Below are 24,817 nucleotides of genomic sequence, written 5' to 3' on the forward strand. Positions count from 1 at the left end.
AAAGGGGAGGGGCATAACAGAGTAATTTAAAGAAGTAGCTCCAGTCTTGACAAGCCCTTAAAGAATTCGTTCTCGTAAAAAATCTTGTCTGTGCATCAAACACTAAGAAATACCGTAACGGAGGAGAGCCCGTGTAAAATAGGAAGCTGACTAGGTCAGGTAAAAAAATGGCTAGATTGGCCTATTCATAGGGAAATGTATACGGAGGGAGATAGAAAAAAAGAACGTACGGAGAGCAAACTAGGCCAAAGAAACAAAAGAATACTTGTATTTCACATCGTCCTTCCACGGATAGTGCTGAACGGGTTACTGTACAAACATGCTCAAGTTATATAATGAAAATATTATAAACTTGTAAGGCAACATTTTACCTGGTGACAGTGACGGAAGCCCATGTTTTGAATATTTCAAGCTTAAAGAACTGCCTTGCACATTTGTTATAAAATAGGCAATTCAACACTGATTCAATATACAAACAGAGACCGTTTTCCAACTGCACCCATGACGGTTTATTTCCTACACTGTTAAGTATTATTATTTTTTTAACTCTGCAGCAACAGAACTCACGATCCTGAGTCCATTTTCAGTTTTAAGAGCTTTCAAATACTTGTTCAAAAAATGCCAGGAGAAACGAGATTTTCAAAATCATCCTCTTTCAGTAATTCTGGCTTGAAAATTAACGCTGCAACTTGTTACTATGGGGGAAACAGTATTGACATCACGTAGCCTTTGTACAAGTCCTTCTGTTGGGTTCTAATCCAAACTGTATCACAATGTATAAAGACAATGGACGTGAATTTAAAGGTACGACTTGAAATGCACCTTGTGACAATTCACTTTTACTTTTCCAATCCGTATTGCACCTTTCTATGTGTTGTTTCATCTTTGGCAAAAGATTTCGTGCAAAACCTGTCCTCAGAACTGTACATGAAGTCCATTTGTCAAAATATTTTTTATGTTCATTTATTGCGTTTCAAGTTTTTCAACAGCAAATCTCTGTCTAAATTAACCCCAACCTGAAATAGCTTCTTTTGTGAGAAAGTTACGGCACAGATCCTATACTGCACATGTTCAAATCATATCCATGACAGAAGATTTACATGGAAACATATTTTGTCTTGTGTCTGGCAGACAGACCTGTGGGGTATTTTTCCCTATACGGCTCACATTGCAACAGCTGGCTTAATTTTATCCCTGTACAAGGCAGCAGACGATTTATTCAGACATTCAGTCCTCTGAACTACACAAAATAGCACACCATTTTGAGGTGCAACTTTGTCTCAATAGTAACAGTTTCTCTTTGAGTTTATTCACTGTTACTGCGATGTCACATTTCACACTGAGGGGTTCTCAGCAAAAGATTTACTTGCTCAAATGTCTTATCACGCCCAATTACTGACTGAAATGAACCGCCATGCCCCACACAGAAAACCGATCATGGTGAAAATGCCAACATTTTAGAATGCATCGCCACAACGTGCGTTCTTCTGTTGTTACACCACGTTAACTTCCACAGAAACACTCTTTTCTTACAAATTCAACATTTCATTTCCATTTCATTGCATGATAATCTTGGTTCATAAGCAAGTTCTAATGACGAAACGCTGCTTTCAATCAGAAGAAATACATTTAATGGCACTTTTAAGAATAGGCTGATGAGAGCAATGAAAGAACTTACGTCTCAAAAGGTATATTATTCATACATTTCTGGATATGAATCAATCTCGATGAAACCACCACCTTAAATTCTGTTTCACCCTTAAGCTTACATTATTTCTACAAAACTATCCCAAACCTCTGAAGCCCACAAAATCATAAAATAAATGGTAACAAAACTATTACCCAAAAAATGAAAACAATAACAACAAAAGGCAAACCATTTATATGCAATGCAGCATTTAAATGGTGTCAATTAGAAATAGAAGTGACCCCAAGAGAATAAAAAGCTGCCTTTAATCAACCAGAAAACCCCATTTTTATATATCGTTCTGTAATTTACACCAGAAAGGGTAACATGTTTCTTATCAAGACTTCCTAGAAGCATATAATGATCCTTATGAGTGAATGCACATAGGGTACAGTTTGATCAGCGAAAATTAATCACCCACTGGTTACTATTACCTGGTACCAAGGAGTTATTTTATGAACTTATTACAAATGAAAGGCGACTGCTGGTTAACAAACAGTCACTAATCACACCTGACATAAGGTAGGCTTTGCTGTTTGAACTGTCACTGTCACTGCCAGCCAGGTAGGTGCACAAACCCAGTTTTCGTCTACAACCCAAGAGGCACAACAGTAATCTCGGTCATGGTAGGCCCTTTTTTTCTATGAAATTGCTTGAAAACTGCCCATGCTCTTTGTTGCAAAAGACAATGACAAATACAGTCTTATCGTTGAAACTGTTGTAACATATTCAGAGCGACATGTCCTGTATGCAAAACAATGTTCAATCAATACTATTTGCCAAAGATAAACATGTAGTTCTAATACCTCTGCTTCGGTTTGTCAAAATTCCCAAAGGTCGGGAAACAAAACCAGAGAATGTGAATCCAAGTAGATAACATTTTCAGTGCAGAAACATGTAGCTGGTGCCCTCAGTCCTCGATGTTAGTGAAAATGTAATAAAAGATAAGCAAGTGTCATGCAATATATGAAAAACCCCACACTACTGTTGCTATAGACCAGCCAATCAGCATTGAGGATTTTAGCTTGGGTGAAAGCAACAATGCATACTCAAACCTGATATACATGAAATGCATCTTTAAATGACAGAACAGACTGCAGATTAATATTTTAAAAAGACATGTGAGAAAATACTAAAATATTCAATACAACTTTACATAGTACTGAGCTGGTTCAACAAAAGACCTTAAGGCATCGTCCGGTAAGTACTGGAATATTGCCACAGGCATCACCAGGAAGGGGGTGGGGCAAAGCTTTTGCCAGGGAGGAAACACTCGACAATGTGATTTAATCAGGAGGTGGCCATTCCAGATGCTGCTCCATGGAGCCATGTGATTCACTGAAGAATTTTGCCGGACAGTTTCGCTGTAACTACAGGGTTTCCAAACTGTGAATATAATTTTTTCATTACAGCCCAAAAGATGACATACGTATATCCAAAATTTGGCATTACCCATCAAGGCATAACGATAGTAATCTATCACTTTCCCATATTGCCCCATCTTCGTACCCACATATATTAAACTCTGGTAAAATTTTCAAAGGATGCCTCACTTTCAATTCAAGATGGCCGACTTGTAAGGTCAATAGCACAATGACCGACCATCAACAATAAAACATGGAATTCACTCTTTGCACTTCTAGTCTTTAGTTTTATCCTTCTGTTTTACTTCTTTCCTTTTTTGTTTCTAGGATTTTCTTTTCCAAATGGGGACCGAGTGTCCCACATGCCCATACCATCCCACGATGCCTGTGAATGTTGCTTGTACGTATTAACCTGTGATGAACAAGGTTCAGGTCAGAGGTTATAGTTCATCATGCTCCATCTCTATCACAACAGGTCCACTTGGTTGGTCAAGGACGCGTGCAAAATTCTTCAGCCTTTCGACATCGATCTCTTCAATCTGCTTCCGAGTCAGATACCCCCGCCTTTCGGTGTCAAATGTTGCAAAAATCTGATAGGAAAACAACCAATTAAGAAGCTAAAAGACTGTTTTATAGGTGCTGGAAAAATGATGAACAGCAGGATTATTGTTCTTGTAACACACATCCGGTCCATTCTCTTTTCTTGTTAACCACTTGCTGCCGGGTGGATTTTTCTTGAGCAAGACAAGATGCCGGGTCCTTTTCAAGATTTTCCGTTTTCAAAATTCTTCAATAATTCATCATTTCATTTAATGGCTGTTTATACCTACATGAAGGACTCTTTGGGTACTACTCTAAAGCTGACAATTAACCTTCATTGACTTTTGAATATTTCAGCCAGGCCTGCAGCCTTGGAAAAAAAGCCCAGATTGTGCGGTGTTAGGTAAGATTCTTTTGTTCCCGGAACCGGCACAGTGCACTGCTGACCTCTTTTCAATAGGGGCCAGATTAGCGTGCAGCGGCGCTGTGAGGCTAATCGCTGCGGTGGTGGAGAGCTTTTGTCCCCAGTGGTAATCCGCTCGCTCTAAATGCCTCAAACCGTGGTATACTGTTTCAAAACAAGGCTGGATTATCTCCACTATTGAGAGCGAAAAAATGTTGGTAATGCCCAGCAGCTCATCAGTCTCTTGTGCTGAGCATGGTCTTTTGTTATAAAGGCCCAACTCTTTTGTCCCAGTTCCGGGCTCCCCAGCTCTGCATATAAAGCCTATGTACTCGAAAACGGGTCACCCGGCAGAGAGTGGTTAAATTAGTTCTCGTTCAACACTGTGTGTCATCTCTCTTTCATCCGTATCACACTGGCTATCCTATTTACACAGCTGAATAAATTACTGTCAGGCACTGGAAGGATGCCTGGTTTGCCTCATCATGCCTCGATCTGGCTGTCTGACTTGGGCATTTCTGTATGTGGCTGCGGCTACATAGTGTAGTGTCAAGTGTTAAAAAACAAAGCCACAGCCACACATTTGGTGACAGTGGTAAGTGACAGTCCAAGGGGATCCAGGGGAGGTACCAATGGGGGTAATAGCCCCTTGAAAGGAAATTTTTCCCCTCCCCCCCAAAAAAAAATTTGGTTGTGGATATGCCCTTGCTGACTGCTAGAAACTTTGCAAATATTCAAATTAATATTCCGACTCAAGGAATTCAAATTAACTTCTGCCCCTACCAGCAATTTTTTTTCTGCTTTTTTTAATGAAACTGTCACTGTCTCTTGCCTCATATGCTTCTATAGGGATGTCCTCGTCTTCCGTGGCTACCTCCTCCTCTTCCATGCCACTCATTCCCATGAAGTAATGGCCAAAACGGTGTGCCGACAGCTTGTCCGTTTCCTTCAGCAGCGAGATCATGTCATTGCGGATGTTTTCAGTGTCCATGTAGCCAATCTCTATCACCTGATGGCAAAAGTGGACACACATTTTTTTGAGGGCCTTTAAATGGAGCAGTGTGGCAGTGAGGTCGGCAGACTGACAAACCATCACCACAAGAAGGCACTCAGTTATGATTAGTTTCCATGAGGTGAATTTCTGTTCCCCCCCCTGAAAGCAGGAGTTTACTATTTATTTTTATTTTTCACCATCTGAGCAGCAGGGAAGGTGACATTATTGTTGGATTTTTGCCCTGCCCATATTATCACACTGTATACTCAGTGTTTTCCCCCGGAAGGCATGTGAAAAAACCACAAGTGTACTCAGGTGGGACTCGAACCCACAACCCCCTGCTTACTAGTGCAGATGTCTTAACCACTCGACCAACCACTGAGCTTGCCGGTGTCGGCTGGCTGGTTTGAGTCAGATCATAGCAGTGGGTATGGCAAACAACTGCATGTATATCCAAGGTTGGATTTGCTCTGGGGAGATACTAGTTTATTTTGGATTTTTGCCCTGCCCGACATCTATTAAAACACTGTATACATGGTATATGCAGTGTTTGCCCAGAAGGCTTGTGAAAAAACCACAAGTGTACTCGGGTGGGACTCGAACCCACAACTTCCATCCTTGGAAGGTGACATTATTAGCTCAATCTATGAACAGTTTACAGGGTTTAGAGACAACTTCACAGAATCAGGATTCCCACTAACTAGAATATTTGTGTACCTATTTAACTGATTAAAACAGGAACTTTCAAACAGGTCATTGGAACTTAACAGGAACATAATCTCCCAGGGCCAACCCACATGCTGATAAGAGAGATACATACGTCCTGGTATTACCTAGCTGAAAACTCGAGTTCAGGCAGCTGAACTTAGGTTTTCTGGTAAATGAGAATTTACAATGTGTGTGAAAACTGGCAATCCCCTTTCCTCCTGTCTCGTTCTTTTCTTCAACCTCTATGCTGCTTTCATTTTCCCATTTTTTTTTTCAAAAGACCGAAGTTCCCTCTTGGTCACTCCTCTGCAAGGACCACTGACAAATGGCGTGCGCCAAATGGATCCTATCTACAGACCTCTACAAGGCAAGAGAGCCACTACCTTATCCCCTTTCTTGTAGGTCCACATGACCCTGACCTGGGACAGGTCAGTGTACTCAAAGGTCGCATTTTCACAGTCGGACTGGTCAAATGTTGGCTCGGAGGCAAACAGGATGGTTGCAGAGATACTGCGGCTGTAGGAACGGACTTGGTGCAAGTAGCCTAAGCACAATATGAAAGTTCAAACGGTCACCAAGTTTGGAAGGGAATTGGAGTGATTCACAATACTGTTTGTTTTTAGAGAGTTCAATTGAACTATTAAATGGAAATGCACACAGCATCACGTTAATCAATAGGACGCGCTGCAATGATTTAATTTATTTCTTACATGATAAGTAAAAAAACCTCTATTCTTATGGACTAAATGACAGTGCCACGACTGGTTATTATTGTAATGTGGGACATGTGGTTTTTAATACCCTGAGAGCTGCATATGCCCTTTAGTGTAATGCATCCCTTAGGTGTGAAAAACGTCAGGTTCCAAATCAAATCATTGTCTTTCACCCACCTGCTGGGATGTAGATGCAGTCGCCAGGCTTTAGGGTACTCCATCTCCAGGGAACCTTGCCAACGTCTTGGTGCTCAAAGAGATTGATCATGTCTACATCCAGCTTGGAGTAGCCTGAGCCAGTCATGTGATGCTGTATAGAAAATGATGCGTACATGTACATTGTATACGCTACATAAACAAAATTCAGCAGACCCAGTTTCCTACTCTGAGAGCCAAAATGACAGTCTCCCCTCATAAGAATATATCCTGGGAATGTTTTTGCTACCTGTAACCAGAAACCCATTTGTGAAGTTGAAGTACCGTAACAACTTGGAACAAGTTTTTAAAAACACAACCGGAAACTGTTACATGTAGACACAGTTTAAATAAATATTCGAAGTACACAAAATATTCGTAGTAGATAAAACTGTTAACAAACAACACTTTCACTCAGTATCTGGCATGTCTCTTATCACTGCTGCCTTCTCTTTTCACCTTTTAGTACCTTTTTTTATTTTGTTGTGTACAATAACAAAGTAGGGAATGCACAATTCAAGACAAAAATATTGTCTGCTCCCAAAGTATTTCCCTCACTTTTGATCAGCAACGAACCAACTTCAACCTTCGGTTCTAGCTTGTTTGGTTGGAAAAGAAAATATACAAGTAGAGTCTTGAAAACACCCAACCGAAGATGACTGGAGCAAATACATGCCAAAAAATGTGGCCCTGTTAATACCTCTTCGGTGATTTCCAGCTCCTTGGAATACTTTGGATCAATCATGATGAAGTCTTTGCGTCCAGCCAGTAGGCAGTGAATGTTGTGATCGGCATCATAGTGGATGACCGAGGCCGTACCCCCGCTGCTCATCCACAGGTTAGTCTCCAGGAGACGTCGCTTGAAGGTGCCACACAGGAGGCTGTCTGGGACCTCATCAACGAGCAGAGACAGGGAACAAAAGAAAGTGAGCTCTCTCTGGTTTTTGAGCAGAAAGTGGAAGGCAACAAAAGTTCAACCTCCTCCATTACAGCTTTCTGACAATCTTTGAAACAAACCCACCTGATGGATTGATAACTTTACAAATGTACATGTACTATAAAGGGATGCCTTCATAACTAACAGCATGCTGAATTGGTGGTGACCATCTAAGAGCTAATACCGTCAGTGTGGAGTTTATCACTACGGAGGAATAAGAACCATGGGCTTACTCATGGCATTTTCTCTCTTTCACTATTTGCTAGAAAATTGTTCAACAATTCAGATTTCAATTAGTTTAGAGTATTAAACCTGTCAATCCTTTTCATACACAGCATTTCCAAAAAAGAAAATCCAACTGAATTTCCAATTCTCTGCATGTCGCTTTTCAGTCTTCTAGCTTGGAATCAAGCAGAGACATAAAATGTGATGAGACTGGTTTAAAGTGAGCATGTCAGAAGACTAACGGCACGTACATGGAGAGCGAAATGTAGTTTTTGTTTTAGTATATTTTTCTCTTGTTTTCCACTAGAAAAATTCATAAAATTTCTCGTCAATTCAATCACAGCAGAAATCCATTACTTTTCTTCAAATGAGCACTCAGATTCATGTATGTACTTGTACCTTGATCATTGATCAAGTATGTGTTAATGAAAAGTGCCACAAGCTGCCTACAAAAAATTTTCTAGAGGATTCTCAGGTGTTTCATTCCAACTGAACAACGTGTCGCTCCTCATCAGCTTTGCGTTTCCACAGCCACACGATGACTAATCCTGTATAGTTATCTTATACCATTCGTCGTCAACTCTCTCATTAATTCCATGCACTCAACTGTGGCAACAGCTGTCTGCATACTCTCTTCGTTATGCAGTGATTATTGATCATCTCCATGGTAACCGACTACAACAGGTGCTAAAATGGATATATACACGTGGCAGCTCACCCGGTTTTTAAATACAAATCTCTGCATTCAAGGGAATACGTGCATACATCCAACAACAGGCCAATGGATCATAGACTGTACTATACTGTTCAAATTTAACCTGAGGCCTTATTTGGCAAAATCGTTTACCATATCTCATAACAGTAAGCAGGTGATTTTTCTAACAGAAAGTTGTACCTCCATTTCATGTTTCATGTACATGTATACATGTACGTCTCTTTAACTCTTTAAAGGACTTCACTTAATTCTCAACTTTGAAGTTTTCACATGTCAGAAAAGCAAGTACATGTACATGTACATGTATAGTTACATAATAACACCCTCATTTTCACCCTGGGATATCTCAAACTTATGCAAAATTTGACAGACATGCAGATAATGGGGCTCCTTTTAATGCATTCTGGGTAAAAAACCTGCATATGTGAGACCACACGACAAATGCAAGCAGTGTGATTGGAATATTAAAAAGTCTTTATAATTTTTCCCTCTGAGCCTGTAAAATGCATTTTAGACACAAAAACAATGAAAGATTTCCTGCATGAGAGCAAAATTATGGTACACTGTAAATTAAAAAACAATAAAACTGACGCCAAACAGAGACAGCAGTTTAAAGCTATATGTAGACTGGCCGTTTAAGTTAGACAAATGAAAAAGTATCCTTACTTTGACCTCATGGGCCATTTCTAGTGGAATCAAAGACACAATGTACACATCGTCAGTCAGATAACGCTTCAAGAATTCCGCCAACTTCATGCGTCTTGGCCGGATCTCTCGGTTCTCCCTTTTGACTTCAACCAAGACGTCCAATTCCCCATATCTGATGAATATAAAATTGTGGAAAAGTAATTCATTTCGATTTGATTCTGATAAATTTCTTTGATAAAAACACCACAAAATTTGAAGTCAGAGAGAGAACTTAATTTGATTAATAGAATTAAGTTTAAAAATACGGATCAATACAAAGTTTCTTAAATAGAAAAGAACAGGGTAAAATTAGATAATTATTAAAAAACCAGGGACCATCATTTTAAGCATCCCAGTACATGTACCAAGTATATGTAAATAAAAACAATGAGGGCAGTTTCATAAACCAGCTACTGAAATATGGAACCAAGAGGGCACGAATGTAACATGGTACATGTACATGTACATGTGGTTGAACTTGATTTACGATTGGTTTGGTGAATTATGGAAAAATTGAATTCAAACTAAACCTGTACCATGGAAGGGCTCAGTGAATCTACATGTACAGATATCTTTCAGTTCTTACATTCCCAGATTTTCTATAAGTTTCCTGTGTTTTTTAACCCTAACCCTACACAGTACTATGAATTACTAGTTGTAGTAAAATGTAGTACTCAGTCCTGTCGCATTTAAGAGGACGTGACCTTATTGTTCTCTGAGGCCATAAGATACAATAGATAAGACAATGTACCGTACAGTGCTGTGGCACTATGAATGTATGGCTTTATTGTTCTCTGTACAAGTAACAATGGAAGTAACCTAGCCAGAAGTAGTAATTTGTAGCGCTAGGTCCTTCAGGCTCAGGCTACTTCTTAGTATTCTGTAGTACTGTGAAGTGTAAGCCAAACAATATGCTTGGGGGGTTAGGGTTAAAGTGCATTCTAACAATTAAATCAGATTTCCTTTCAGATGGTAAGAAGTAGTGGTGCCTACTTACAATAAGAAATGATTCTGCAAATTTCACAACCATGTGTTTAAGCCTTTGATGTAGTGACTTGCATGTAGATCTTGGTAGAACAATGAATTTGGACCTGTAGGTAACTTATGCAAAGCCTTTTGATTCCAAATGACCATACCTCTACCCCTGATTCTGATTATGGACAAATATGTATCAAGCTTTTAGACTGCAATAAGATCAACACGGACTTGCTTCTTTTTATTATTGATTCTGACTGAAATATAAAGTCATCTTGAAGCTCTAGTAAGGTACATGTACATGTACCGGTATGCTGTACACAGGGTGCTTTAGGAGGGTTCTTAACTAGTGCACAACTGAATTCCTTGATCTATCAGTAACATGACCACTGATTTTCCACACATATTTCTCATGCCTAACCTTCATGTGTATTTCAGGTCGCGAGCTGTCAGTCTTTTGCCTATTTTGATATCAACTTCCTAGAAACTGTGACAACCGTACGTGTACACTTACATGTACTTATTTCACATGTCAAAATCTTGAGATGCTAACCCTTCCCCCGGTATGTACATATGTACACGCCCACGCGTGTGTCCTTTGAGGTGGGTGCACATTTGACAAGTCGCAACACCTTACTGGGTGAAGAGGTAAAGAATATTTAACATTTGCGGATGTCACCACTGCGTGACTCCTTAACCCTAACAGTCCTCAATCCTTCACCTGTTGGAGGACTGAGGACTGTTAGGGTTAAGGTTATCTCTGATGAATGTTGCAGAGCACGGAAGAGTGACATCATTTTTAACCCGTAAGTGTAGTCTGATGAATTACTTATGCGCGTAATGGTTCATCACGTGCTGGTTCTCGTGCTAATGCCTTTTACACACATCATTGCGCATGTGATGTATTCACTTTGATACTCTATTGTTTCAGCCAGGAAAAACACGCTTCCGTTGGTCAAATGTCCCACTTACATGTAGCGGTATGTATACTGAAGTGCCGTCGGTCCATGGTGCAAAGGATACAACGGCTTGTCAATTTTGTCGCAGAGCGACTTACAATCTACGCGAGCAGATGAGGTGGGCTGACGGTACTACGAGATTAAATACGCAAGACTAGTACTGGCAGTAGACAACACCACCGTCTTGGGTTACAGATAAGGCTGAATCAGCCCATTTAATTCTTCATCTGTGCCTTGCAAATACACTCGTTTTTCTTATGATGCTTACTCTCCCCGTCCATTCTCCATCTCCCCCAAAAACATTTCGTTTTCAGAACATCTCCCCACTTGTTTATTCGATAGAACCCACAATCAATATTATTTTCCACTGCTCTTTAATGCGCACAGTCGCATCACGTGCAGCTTGGCTGCACGCGCCCAAAGAAGACGTCTTATTTACGTAGTTCCCAAGTGCATACATTTCTTTTACATATGCACATCTAAATCTGTTCACAGTTATAAATTCTAATTAAGCATTCTAAACGGTTTAGATCATGACTGTCAATCCACTACAATACGTTTACCATGAACACAATATCTGACCTACGCAGGAGAGCGTGACACAACTACAGTGATGGCGCGAACTACATGTACAGAGGATCAGCCATGAGGGTACACACTGAGTCCTTTCTCTAAACTCCAATCCCTATTTACTCACTTTTCCTGTAGATATTGATCAGTCCATTTCTGCAGGGCCGGCGCATCTGTCATGGATTGGCGAAAGACCACCGGTTTCCTCGTGCTCACATGGTTCTGGTAGAACTCGACGGGATGGAGGAACACGTTGTACTCGGGGACCGGGCCATCTGATTTCCTCTGATATCCTGCCAAATAAAAACCGTAGGAGATTAAACACTGGGACGATTCACAATACAGTTGAACAGTTGATCGGTTAGCTGCAAGAGGGTCCAATACACCCCTCTAAATATCCTTATCCCCGCCCCCTCCCTTATCCTTCTGAATCAAGGTTTTACAATTGTACGTATACATGTATTTCTGTAGCAAGGAGAAGTTTCGAAAATTTTTCAGGAGATTGTTACTGGCACAAAATGTCTAATCGACAAGGACAATCATTTTTTTTCAGGTTTTCGGATCTGTTTGATAGCATGGTGTCTCACCGAATGGTCTGAGATGACCAGTGGGCACGGCGGAGCCAGGGCGGGGCTTAGGAATTTGGGGCGGGAATTCAATCGCCCGTTGGTCTTTGGGGAAGGTGACATCCGAGATGGCATCCTGAAGTGAAACTAGAAGCAGCAGCAGCAGAACTAAGGCATCTGGAGATCTCAAATCCATTTGTATTTTTGTTCTGTAAGATACAAAACGCAAAATAATTATTACGAAAAAAGAAAAGTGGGCGAGGGTGAACAGGGTGAGGCCATTTCAGCTGGAAATTTCAGCTGCTTTACAAACATTTATTGAAGAAAACAGTATCCATTAATGTAGTTCTAATGTCCTTTTTGTTTTCTTGTTTTGCCAGAATAAAGGTCAGTCTCTTGGCCTGGTAAAAAAAAAATTACAGTGACACCAGGAAAGATGTTGACTCCCATTTTGTTTACAGCGATAGGTTCCTAATTTTTCCCTGTAAAGTGATCAACCATCAGAAAGCAGTAACATGTACTAAAAAGCCAATTTAGCAGGGACGCTAGAACATTTCAGGCCAGTCTCATAAGATTTTGTGCAATGGGTGTCAAGTGATGTCCGTGTACAGAACTCTGTCCAAGTTGATAATGATGTACATATAATGAAGTTTTCTTGGTGTTTTATTTTTCATTTAAACCTACAGACTTTGCAGAGTATAAATGACCAAAATAAAATAGTTTTCGTTTTGAAAAGTTGGGATGCAGGTGATTGGCTTTAAAATGTACAGAGATGATGTGATGTCACCAGTGCCCTACAACAGAGGTCTGTACCCCTGTGTTCCCCTCTATGGATTCGAAACTTGACTTCACAACCAACTTCACTACCAGGGGTGTAGTACACATGTACCCACCTGTACAGCTGTATACAGTTGCTATGCTGGTACAAAAGTAACGGCACTTCGGCACCAGTTAACTTTATGACAGTCAACTACATGTTGTGCACAATCAGTCAGTCTGCATGATCGCTCATTCTCTACCAATTACATGTACCATGTCTAGAGTATTACACAATCTTGCTGTGTCAAGAATTTCACCTTTTAAAATTCAATTTTCTTTCCACAATTCACGGTTAGGTAAAATAGTTTCAAAAACGGGAAAGGGAAGTGAAGTCAGAGATTTCATACAGGATCGACTGAACGTGCAACACGATTATGCAATCATGTTGACCAATCACGCCCAACATTTTAGGTAGGCCTACCCCACCTTCACAAAAAAAACCACTCTAAGATGATACAAACTGACAAAATCAACTGAAAATAGGGAAAATATGTACCCTCAGAATGTGCATTTACAGAATTGCACATTAATATATAAAAATGTAATTAAAACTGAACTCACCTTTTGTAGGTTGGCCTAGTAGCTTTTTAATTTAAATTATTTAAGCTACTGAATGATCAAACTGAAACATGTACATGTAGGAATGAGTGAAATCTTACCTTTGGAAGTTCCGATGATGAAGTTACACCCTGTCGTCAATGATGACTTTAACCTCGAAACAATAAAAGCTGCAATTAAATATTAACATTAGTTGAAGTTGAACTGTAGGCTGCCTAAACTTCTGAAGTCAGCCCCAACCAACAGCCGGGCAGTCTGGTCATGCTAGTCTGAGCATGAGGAAGGCGATGCCCACATGAACATGTATGTACCGGTCCACTCAGTCAGACTGTCAGGGGTGAAACTACATTAAGAGTCCAAAAAAACACGTAGGCCTACGTGTAGGCTGTCGTTACCGTGTGCAATCTTTTCTTTCGCATCCACAAAACCGGATCTCCATAATTTCAGATCGATAGTGTATATTTTACCACTGTAAAAGGCACACGTGTCGTTATCCAAAATCAGAGCTCAGAGAACGAATGAACATCTGCCATGGTCATGTTTACGAAGTCCACTTTACACCGTATCGATCGCGGGCATCAACAAGTGTTTACCAAAGCAGCTCCGATTAGGGACAGAACCTAGACGCCCTGCGTGCAGGCTTATCTCCTAGAGTAGGGTACCCGTCTAGTTTTAAAAGAAGGGGCGTCGGCAAAGCCTGACAAAAAGTTGCGGGGGGGGGCTGATCTGTTGAAGCTGTTGCGCTGGATTGCAACAAAATGGCAACATGTTTTTGAGAATATTTTTAAAACGAATCGAGGGTCCTGGAATTACGAAGTTTGTACACAGCATAACCTCGGGACAAGAAAAAATTAGTCTTCTGCAAAGATACGCACTTCCAATGGGGGTGCGGCTGTAACTCACTCTAGAAAAAATAGGGGAGAATGTTTATCAACCTCAGGGTATTTGCAACCGTGTCCTCCATTTTAAATAAGCACCACGATGAGTGACCTCTTCTTGACTTATTTTTATCTTTCAGAGGGACATCTATGCTGACATGACACTGAAAACTTGTCTCATAATTAAATTTGGAAACAAAAGTTCAGATTTGGAGAAAATGAGCCAATAAGAGGGTTTTTCATGAAAACTAGTATGCTTTAGATTTTTTTAACTTCAAATTTGGAGAATCTTGCAAAAAATCTGCAATATAATTTTTTGAAATCATTTGCTCCAAGACAGAATTTTGTTAGGGGTGTGGTTTGGATGGAACATTCTACACCTAACTATAAACCCCTCCCTACCAACTCTCAGGCAGACTGACCAAACAAGACCAGCTTTCCACCAGAAAATGCACTGAATTCGTATTTGCTCTGTGTACAAGGACCTTGCAGACTGGACAAGTGTAGTGAATGGCATTTCTCGTTTTTGTTAAGCTGAAAACAAATGCAGAAACAGTTTCTGAAACTCTATACTCTAAAGTAGATCGGACCCATAACATTTGTACAAAGTTTGTAATTCCAGGACCCTCGATCCTGCACTGGTGGTGGAAGGGGGGAGCAGTAGGGCTAGTGCCCCCCCCCTTTTGACTGGGGGACCTACCCCTCATCCACTTTTGCAGGTCCTTTAATAGGGAGGGGCTTAATGGATCAGCCAATAAATGACTAACACTTAATGGCCTTACAACTGCCCTCCCAACTTTGAAAATCGTTTGGCCGCCATTAATATCAGTTGCACGCACTGGACAATATCAATAGAATCCTTCTCACAGAAGATGTTTGGCCTAGCAAACTCTTGCTACAATGCTTACATCCAATTCCCAAGTTATGAGTCAAATAGAAAAGGCATTCCAATCTCAGTCTAGAATTACCAGTGCGGTGGTCCGAGTAACTTGGACCCTACAAACCTCCTTTTCTAACATTTGGGCACGGTCGGGGGATAGTAGTCCAAATGTTCAAAAAGGTGATTTGTAGGGTCCAAGTTACTTGGACTACCAGTGTGGCTGGTTAAGTTGAGCTAGGTTTATGTCTTCATATCACACAGGTGTATCAAGATCTTGGGACACTTGGGGTTGGTAAATAACTTCTTTTTTTTTGGAAAGGTAACTGTCCAAACTGTATTAATTATTACTTCCCCAAAGAAAGGTGGAAGCACCATTTCTAACATGCCTGAGCTTTTTAAAAGTTCGGAAGAATGGAAGCATAGATGCAGGTATCCCTTTTTAGTAATTCCATTAAACCAAATTAAGCTTCATTTTTATGAATTACACTTTCACAACTAACCACAAAATGGGTTAAAAATGTTTAAAAAAATCTTCCTATGCTATTGTGATAAGATGAAGTAACTCATCCAAGCTGGAGGCAACGTATTTCACACAAGAAATGATTCTTTTATTGTAAGCCTTCAAACTGTATGAAGAGGTATAAAACTTGGATACAACCTTCTGAAAAGACAAGAAGTGGGGGAAATGGTTTGGTTCCAAACTCAATTAATTGATCTACTCCTGATAAAATGGAAAAGGATTTTTCAACCACTCTACATCAACGTAGAACACAAGCTGAAAAACTGTAATGTTTCACCACAAATGTGTGTTCCAGATACATAGCACCAATGATTTCAAACTGAAAAATAATTATTCAGATTCACTTAATAACTTATTAGAAGAGCCCTCTGGTGATATTTCGGAGGCTTGTGACAAGCAAAAAAATCCATCCACGCATTCAGTCTTCCAATCTCAAGATGGCATCTAATAATATTTTCTCACCTCTTCAAATTTTCGGCTTGTTTTCCTTCTTTTTTCTTATCAATGTTTTCTTACTTTATTCAATAACTGTGTAGTTCCGAAAAGTAACATCAAGTTCCTTTGTATTCAAGTTCTGATATTTACAGCCTTACATATGTTGCTGTTGTTGACTTCAAGTCCTGCCTTGACTGGTCCTAATTCAGAATATCAATATCCAAACTAAAACAAGCAATAAAAGTGTAAAACACATTTCACTTGCTGCACATGTGAATGCTTTACCTGTCCTTCTCTCATAACTGTCACCAGAGGTCATGTATTCAATATAAAATGTCAGATCTTGTATAAAGTCAGGTCCTACTATCATAATGTTGAACTGTAAATACAGTTGAAAGTTTTTGAAGCCCAATTAATTACAGCTGCATAATATAACAACAAAAATTGTTGACAGTGTTTTGATGAGTGTGAAATTGGAGTGTAGAATTGGCAGATACAAAATAAGCATCACATGATTTGCTGCAAACACATTACAGCTTTTCAACGAGTGTTGTATTCGAGTCCATCACAAGTCCCACCACAGGTCCAGTCACAAATCCCTTCACAAGGCCAGTCATGAGTTACAGGGTGAACAATGACAAAGGAATGCTTTTGTCACAGCTCATTTGAATTGTGATGGACCTACAAAATTGTAACTTTTGGGAGGTGGAACACAATTAACAAGTTTTCTAACAGAAGGGCTGACCTTGAAAATGTTTTTTTTCTAAAGGGAAACATGCCCAATGCTGTCTGCATTTTGAATCCACCAATCATGAAAGCCTATTCCATAAGAGCTGCAGCTAAAAAGCACCCCAAACCAATACATTTGATACTTGAGCATATTACACAGGTTGCCAGCCAAGATGGAACACAATTACTTCACAAACCGTCTGGCTGGTAGGCCACTTAAAATTGCTCTGTACATAAAACCAACATTGACATAGCACCAGTTTGATGGAGCTGCTTTTAAATTCTAATGAGGGCAATGATTTTCTTTTCTTCTAATAGTCAATTTCCCAGCAAATTGATAATTAGAGAGGTCTGTGGCGAGCAGACGTGGCTACGGCTGGGAATAACATGCACGTCTATGAAAGCCACTGGCTTGTGGCTGATGTCACATTCCATAGATGCATGCATTACTCCCAGACGTAGCCAGTTGACTCAAACACAGCTTTTTGGTGGAGGGGTTGACCACTGAATATTTCAGGGAGTTCAACTGTCACAGAAACACTGCAAGTGCAGATATCAAGCAGCAAAGCCAGAACGAGTTACTGATCAAACTACAAAGTGATGCACGTTACTCGTGGTGCTGCATGGCTCTCAGCCGACTTTTACCTGCTTCTAAGAAACGGATTTGCTCAGCAGCAACATGGAAACTGGTCCAGGCCACGGCCTCTGAGCCTGATCTTGTAACACCGTTGGTCTGGACACAATACATTTCTTCATTCTCTTCTTCACTTATGAGGACCTTTTGCTAGATGAATGAATAAAAGTTCTGGATCCCCTGACAAAGACACCAACCATGTAGGCACTGCCCTGTGATGTTAGAGGGATTCAGAGCTGTGCAACCAATCCGACACGCTGGAACATGGCAAGTGCTGTTACTCTTAAGTACAGTGGGCACGGCTTAGTTACAGTAAAAGGTCTCCTGAATACCTGACCAATCTATCAAACCACATTTTCTGCCAGGCCAGGCTGGTCAATAACCATGCACATGAACCTGTTTAAATCTTTCAGATTTTATGGAAGCATGGCACAACAACTCAACGGACCACAAAGAGGCTTTCAGCCAATTCTTGAAGCAAATTTTGACAGTGCGGTGGCTGAGCAGTTCCATCAAACTCTTTGAAATTCATAATAAATATCACATTTCACAAAAAAGGTTTGATTTCCAAAGAGCGAAATTCCAACTCTATCCCTCGCTGGCACAACAAGATGCCATGATTTTGAGTTTAATTAAACTAACACCTTTTTGCAGACAGCCAAAAAGAAAATCATGAGACTGGAAACTAAGGTGCGAACTCCACCCATGCAAAGAATCTTGCTCTTATCATTTTGTCCATGTTTCTGTTAAAGTGAATTTCCACTCATTGGAAGTAATGACTGGTGAGTAAAATTGCAAATATACAGTATGGAAAGAATTCAAAGAATCATTTGTGGAGTTTTGAAACGATTTCTATAAACTGCTCAACACTTAATGATCTGTTTGTCTAAACACGTAAAAACTGTACCCTAAAACTAAACAAAGTACATCTTTAACACTTTCTTGTTAAGTTCTCATTTGATCCAGCAGCAATATTAAAAACAGGTACCCACATCTGATTCAATTAAGATACAGAAATTAGAATATATTTGCTTAAGTAATTGAATATTTATAAGCATTTGGCAATAAAAACTTAAAACATAAACTCTTACACAATTTCTGTTTAACAATGGTGGTTGAAAGTATGCATGAAGAAAACATTCAAGTATTTACAAAACATGGCTATGTACAAAAAGAAAAATACTGTATGAAGACACGAAATTTGAGTCAACACAAATGCAAGTCTCCCATGTGACCTGTTCTTACAAAATCGAAACATACCATTGATAGAGGATGCTATCAGGAACCTGGTTTAGCTCAGCTTTGTGATAATACCCTCTGGCAACAATACGGTTAAGTTGCAGATTCCCACTGGGATAACTGAGTGTGCATTTGGGGAAAAGATTCAGTGCCAGGTCTTGAGCCAAGCCTACCACTGAGCAAGAGCTTCATGGTGGAGGCTTTGGACATTAGCTTGAACTGACAAAGGTTTCATCAAGCCTCATGTACAGCAACACTGGCTGGGCTGTAGCTTCATCAATGCTGCCAAGCTCATCAACTTACATCCTAAACATCCTAATGGATTTTGTAGGATCTGGGAGGGTTTAGGTAAATGCTTATTCTTACCACTGGTGTGATCAAATTATACCGTACTTGCACCTTCAAAAAGGCATGTATAGATTGTTAGATCTCCCAAATGTTTGCAAGAAACACATCCACCTGACCACCACAGGAGAAATATATCAATTGCAACTGTCATATCACTACTTAACATCACACATCCAACAATTAAACCTAAAAACCTATTTAAAATATCACTCAATCAACAATTTGGAGGTGATCTGCTTGTATGTCTTCTGCAAGTCAAAATATGAATAGTGTCTAGTACAGCAACTCATTTGCATGTTTTCCACGAAAATTAAAGGGTGGAATCTTCTGGATTACAGACGCTGTTGGCTAAAAATACTTCAAAGCAAGTTCTTTCATCGTCACGGTCCATACGGTGTGAGTAGCTGACAGGTATCAGTCCATGTCAATGCTGCAGGTGGCTGGTGTCAAGCATATCCAAAACCGTTCAACGTAGTAACCATCTATTATAGTCTGCCGAGTTTCATTGCTAAACATACCGATACACGTTTACATTACATGTAGGATACAATAATTTCATTGGTCTAGCATGGCCACATACCTAGTCACTAAAAAGGTTCCTCACATGCTGCTTTATACATGTATCTAATTCACACCCATACTGACACTGGTCAGGCAGGCACTGAGTTTTGAGGTTATTTTGGCAGAAGAGGTCACAGTCATTAACCAAAGGTCACGATATTAAACAAATTTGTTTATTGCAGACTCAGTCCAAACCTTGATCTTTTCGACTCACAGACCCTATGAAACAAACAATAGTTGTTGGCTGCTTGAGACATGGAATGTGTTTTTACCCTGTTCGGGAGGTCACATTGACACCATCAACCACATCTCCACTCCCATGTGACCCCCGGGATGTAACAAATGCCATGTTCTGCATTGCAGTAGTCAACCCTTGATAAATGTGCAGACGTGATAGAAAACACTAAGCAGGCCACTAAGCATTATTCACGTACATGTAGCAAATGACTCGTTCTTAACTTCTGGCTACTTTTATACTTCTTCTGGAATACAATCTCAATCTTAAGAAATCCTTAATTTCTAACTACCTTTAGTGAGTCACTATTCCATATTGCGTTATACAAGCTAAAAATCGTCATAAAATATATACTTTTTCCTATGTACATTGGGCAGATCAAATATATAAAAACCACTATTATCAAACTGATAACTAATCATGTCTGAGTAAAATCTGTTTGCCCAAATTATTTCAAATTGGCCTTCCTAAAAGTCACGAAAGAACTTCAACAGCACGCCTTACGCCCCACCAACAGATTATATACATCCTCTGTGCTGCATTTAAGTTAACTTTTCACATGAAATGCAACAACCTCACACTAGTAGTTAAGTCAAAAGACTATTTTCTGTCATTGGTCAAATGAGGGCAGCGCACACATGTAAAGACTGCTGTGACACTCCGGGAAGGTCTCCAGTAATGGCACATACTCTGAGACAGCTTTACCTGTAGCTCAGACACAACTGCATAAAGTACCATTCTATTCTGAGCCACAACTAGCACAATGGTTCCACCATCACCGGGGGCCTTCTCGGTGTGCAGTAGTCAGATCCCCAGATGTGTCGATACAAATGTCCGTGCCATTCGCTTAACCTAGGCTCAGTAACTGCCTTGGGCTTCCCCTTTCCGACTGTGGAGATATCTCAGGCTCAGCATGGTTAAAAAAGGAAACACTGAGCCTCATCAAACAAATTTGCAAACTATTTCCGTTCAAAAAGTATAACAGTAAACAATATTTCCCATATTAAAACAAAATAACTGAAACATATGATGCATGCACTTGCTTGTGGCACTTGTGGGACACTATAGATTTGGCCAACAATGCTGTAATAGCTGGTGGTCACACATTATCACGTACATGTGCAAACGTGTACATGTAGTCGCAGTTAAAGTGTCCAACCTGATGTGTCCAACGCTGGTACTCAAGCTTTGTTACCGGATTTCTTGGGGGGGGAGGGAAATTGGCAAGAAAATAAACTGTCGATGAGATGCTGATTTCATGGAGGGGAATTCTCCTGAAATGTGACTTCTACAGCCTGGTTTCTTGGAGGGGGAAGGAGACATTTTCATAGTCGTCAAACTGGTTGATGTTGTTGTTACCATTCCCGTTGGCTTCTTGCGAGTCCTGCCGCTGCCAAACTGTGTCTTCCCCGGAGGGTCCCGCTGCGGCTCCCCCTTTGTCCTTCTCCTTGTCTTTGGTGTGCTTGGAGCTCTTTGACATTTTCCGCTCCTTCTTGGCCTCTTTCTTGGCCTTCTTGGCCTGTTTCTGCTTCTCCTTTTTGCTGACGGTCTTGCTGGGCGGGACCACTTCCACCGACTCGTAGCTGTGGTTGCCCCGCTGGCTCTCCCCCCCCTTGTGGTTGGGTTCAGCCAGCTTGCTAGGTTGGGTGGTCTCCACGTCGATGTACATGTGCTCCTTCTTCGTCCACAGGTGTTTTCTGGCTTCGTGCCCACTGACGTGGACCATCCCCCCGGCAATGGCCGCGGCGCCGGCACTGCTGCTTCCAGTTGCGTCGCCGACGGACTGGTAGTTGTCCTCTTCATCCATGGCCTGGTAGTTGTCCTCCACTTCTGCCTGCTTCGATAAAGCCATGTCCCAGGTAAACTGGGCGGTGTCCTCATTCCCAGGGGACTTTGACCCCTGACCTTTGCTCTTCTTGTCCACCACAGCATACAGTGGTAGGTCACCCTCCTCATTGGTCGGTGGGGGCGACCCCGGGTCTGATGCCCTGACTTCAGTCCGTGCATTGTTGTTGGCCTGATCCTGGGGGCTCTTGTTGGCCTTGTTGACCTTTGCGTAGTTCGCTTTGGATTTCTTGTCTACAACGGTATACATCGGAGCCTCGGCAGGGTTTGCTCTCTTCTCAGTGACAGCATAGGGCTCAATGTCTTCATTACTTGCTGAAATATCAAAACAGATAATGAAGAATTGTCAAATTAAAGACGGAAAATTCCATGAGTGAAGGAGATGAACCCGGAACCCCCGGAACGCTGCACTGGAAAGTAGGGCAAGGGTCATTGTACATAAAACGAATCGCTTCACCGTGCGTCCTGAGTGGGCGTCCTTCTGTGACATTCCTTTGTGTAATGAATGTTACATGTACGTATGCGATTCAGCTTAGTTTTTCAAGTCTTCTCAGGATTTGGTTAAATCTTTACCATGGATGGATGCAAGCAGGATGTTTCAATTGATGACATTCGTCTGTGGTGAAAGAGGTTTTAAGGAACAAAAACATATTCCACATGCTGTAGTTGGATTAATCAACACTTTAATAGGCCTAACTAACCTTAATTTGTATGAAATCAGCTGATAATTTACCGTATTCAAAATTTCCGTTTTCTTCCATTTTCAGTTTCATTATATCTTTGACACTGCTTTCCGTACTGATTTCCTGGAGTGCGTTCCATATACATATACATGTATATCTGACACCCTGTGCACAAACCTTATGACGCTGGTCCGAAAAATTGTGTTTTCAGAGGAAATGCTTTGATTTTCCCGCTGCTACATGTACATTGGACCTGTAAATGTGACTTTTTAGGACATCCATGTACGTATTATTTCTCTCTGAGAGCTAATAAGGCCCCACAGGGGAAAATTACCGAAGTGACATTTGTATTTCCTTTTCGTAAAAGTTGTAGAAAAGTACACTTGAATATTATGAATTATTTTGGGACACTATTCAGTATTATTTTTTTTTAAATGACTGTACCGGATTGTAGGTTAATAGAATGTTCATTCTGTTCTTGATTTTCCTTATTTCATCTTCAGCATCTTCCCTATTTCAGCAATTTTTTAGACAATCGTCCCTATCAATAGCAGCCCATTTGCGCACACACAAGCTACATGCACACGTAAATCAATTCGTTTTATGTACAAATGTTCATTGCAAAAGTTCATTCGCGCACGTGCAGTTTGCAATTACAAACTGGCTTATTAGCAGGCGTTACTGCAGCGGCACAAATCGCTCGTGGGTAGGTAGTACGTCCACATTACACTCCTCTTTGACCAAATTAGGTATCGTGATCTGTATGCACATTGCACGTCAAGCTGAAGAATGTGCGCATGAGTGCAATGCCACCACATGTACCGGTAGATGTATGGCATCTAATCAGATTAGTCTGCATAGTGCTTTCACAATCACTGAGCTGCATGGACCATTGTTTTATGGACAGGGTCTTTTGTTGTCAATGTCTTCCAGCAATTAGGCACATTCCTGGCCACACTTAAGGGCTCAGCTGTGTCATTCCTGAGATTGTCAAGACTCATTTTCGGTTATGGTACAGAAACACTGACAACATGGAAAGTGTCAGTTTATCACTCCGACCACCGTTTCCAAGTCCATTGGTACGGCCAACCTTAAAATGGTTGTGTTTCTATGCAGCAAGGATCTCACATCACAACCTGCACATCCCCTTATTATTATTTTTATTACCCTGCACATTGGGCTCACAACAACTGAACATTCCTGAAACCGTCTCAGCTCCCTGTGGAGTACACCTGCTGATGCAGCCTTATTAGGCACATAGGGGTAAAACGAAAGGTCGAAACATGCTGCCACCAGCTGGATTGGAACCTCCGACCCTCTGATCAGAAGCTACAAACATGCCCCCCAAAAAAGCCTTCAAGAGCAACCTTTCACGAAAGTTAGTCACGGCGATCGGCAGCAACGGGTCTCAAAAGTGAGTTTTTTAACCAAAAATATTGCTGAACCCAGGTTTATCTGGCATAGATGTCTATGACGGGATCCAAGTAAATATACTACAGCCAGATGTCTTATTTCATTCCATTGTTGAGGTTGCTCTTTAAAAGGCATTAACGCGAGAACCAACACACGAACAAACATGCCCACATACTCCGTTCGTTTGCACTCACTTCCTGACTCAAAATGACACTGCACTTAACTCTAAACTATTTTAAACGAGAGTTTGACCTGACCTCCTTGTGGGTTTGCAGCTCCTGCTAAAACATTGGGCGGTCTAGGCCTGGTCTCATCAGTGATTTCTTCATAGACACGTGGTGCTCTTGGAACCTGCCAACTATTGCTTGCTGCATGTATGGGTCCATTAGAAGAGCCCTGAATAGCAACAAAAAAGATGAAGATAGTCCACGAAATAAATTTAGACTGTAAAAATATAGTACACATATATACATGCATACATGCACAGAACAAATTCTGTACACACTGAATAATTTGTTGGAGAGTTTGCCCCCCCCCCCGAAAAAACTTTCAAGTTAAAATTCAACAAACCTGAGGCTATACTTTCACAAATTTTCTATGCACAGGAAGTGTAAATGCTAGTAAGCCGAGACAGGTTCCCAGCCAAAAACTTCAAGCCAATCTATGATTACTGCTTGTGAATGTCACTTTTGGCTCAGTACAGAAACCAATGTCAAGATTCTTTCTTTTGACCCTCCTTTTGCTTAACCCTCAAAAACAGTCAAAAATTCCATCCACTTGATTTCTCCTAGTACACAGACAC

The 24,817-nt window shown here is 40.8% G+C and overlaps 2 protein-coding genes across 2 annotated transcripts in view; both read right to left on the reverse strand.

Annotated features, from left to right (window-relative positions):
• Nucleotides 1–241: 241 nt before the first annotated feature.
• LOC110980592 (uncharacterized) lies at nt 242–14,208 on the reverse strand. Its single transcript, XM_022237423.2, has 9 exons — nt 13,717–14,208; nt 12,260–12,447; nt 11,800–11,965; nt 9,148–9,301; nt 7,305–7,496; nt 6,587–6,719; nt 6,080–6,240; nt 4,827–5,003; nt 242–3,641 (listed from the first exon to the last, which is right to left on the reverse strand). Exons 2-9 carry the CDS (start codon nt 12,432–12,434, stop codon nt 3,492–3,494), a joined length of 1,308 nt encoding a protein of 435 aa, XP_022093115.1. The 5' UTR covers nt 12,435–12,447; nt 13,717–14,208; the 3' UTR covers nt 242–3,491.
• A 1,749-nt stretch (nt 14,209–15,957) lies between these two features.
• LOC110980536 (uncharacterized) overlaps nt 15,958–24,817 on the reverse strand; it is a 35,325-nt gene continuing 26,465 nt past the window's right edge. The window contains exons 7-8 of the mRNA XM_022237323.2: nt 24,273–24,411; nt 15,958–22,234 (exon numbers count right to left, since the gene is read on the reverse strand). Of these exons, the coding sequence (XP_022093015.2) occupies nt 21,363–22,234; nt 24,273–24,411 (1,011 nt within the window). The 3' untranslated portion in view covers nt 15,958–21,362. The remainder of the gene's footprint in view (nt 22,235–24,272; nt 24,412–24,817) is intronic.

Source organism: Acanthaster planci, linkage group LG10 (genome assembly GCF_054643075.1).
Source record: "Acanthaster planci isolate LZ-2023a linkage group LG10, COTS_SCS, whole genome shotgun sequence".
NCBI classification, from domain to species: domain Eukaryota; kingdom Metazoa; phylum Echinodermata; class Asteroidea; order Valvatida; family Acanthasteridae; genus Acanthaster; species Acanthaster planci.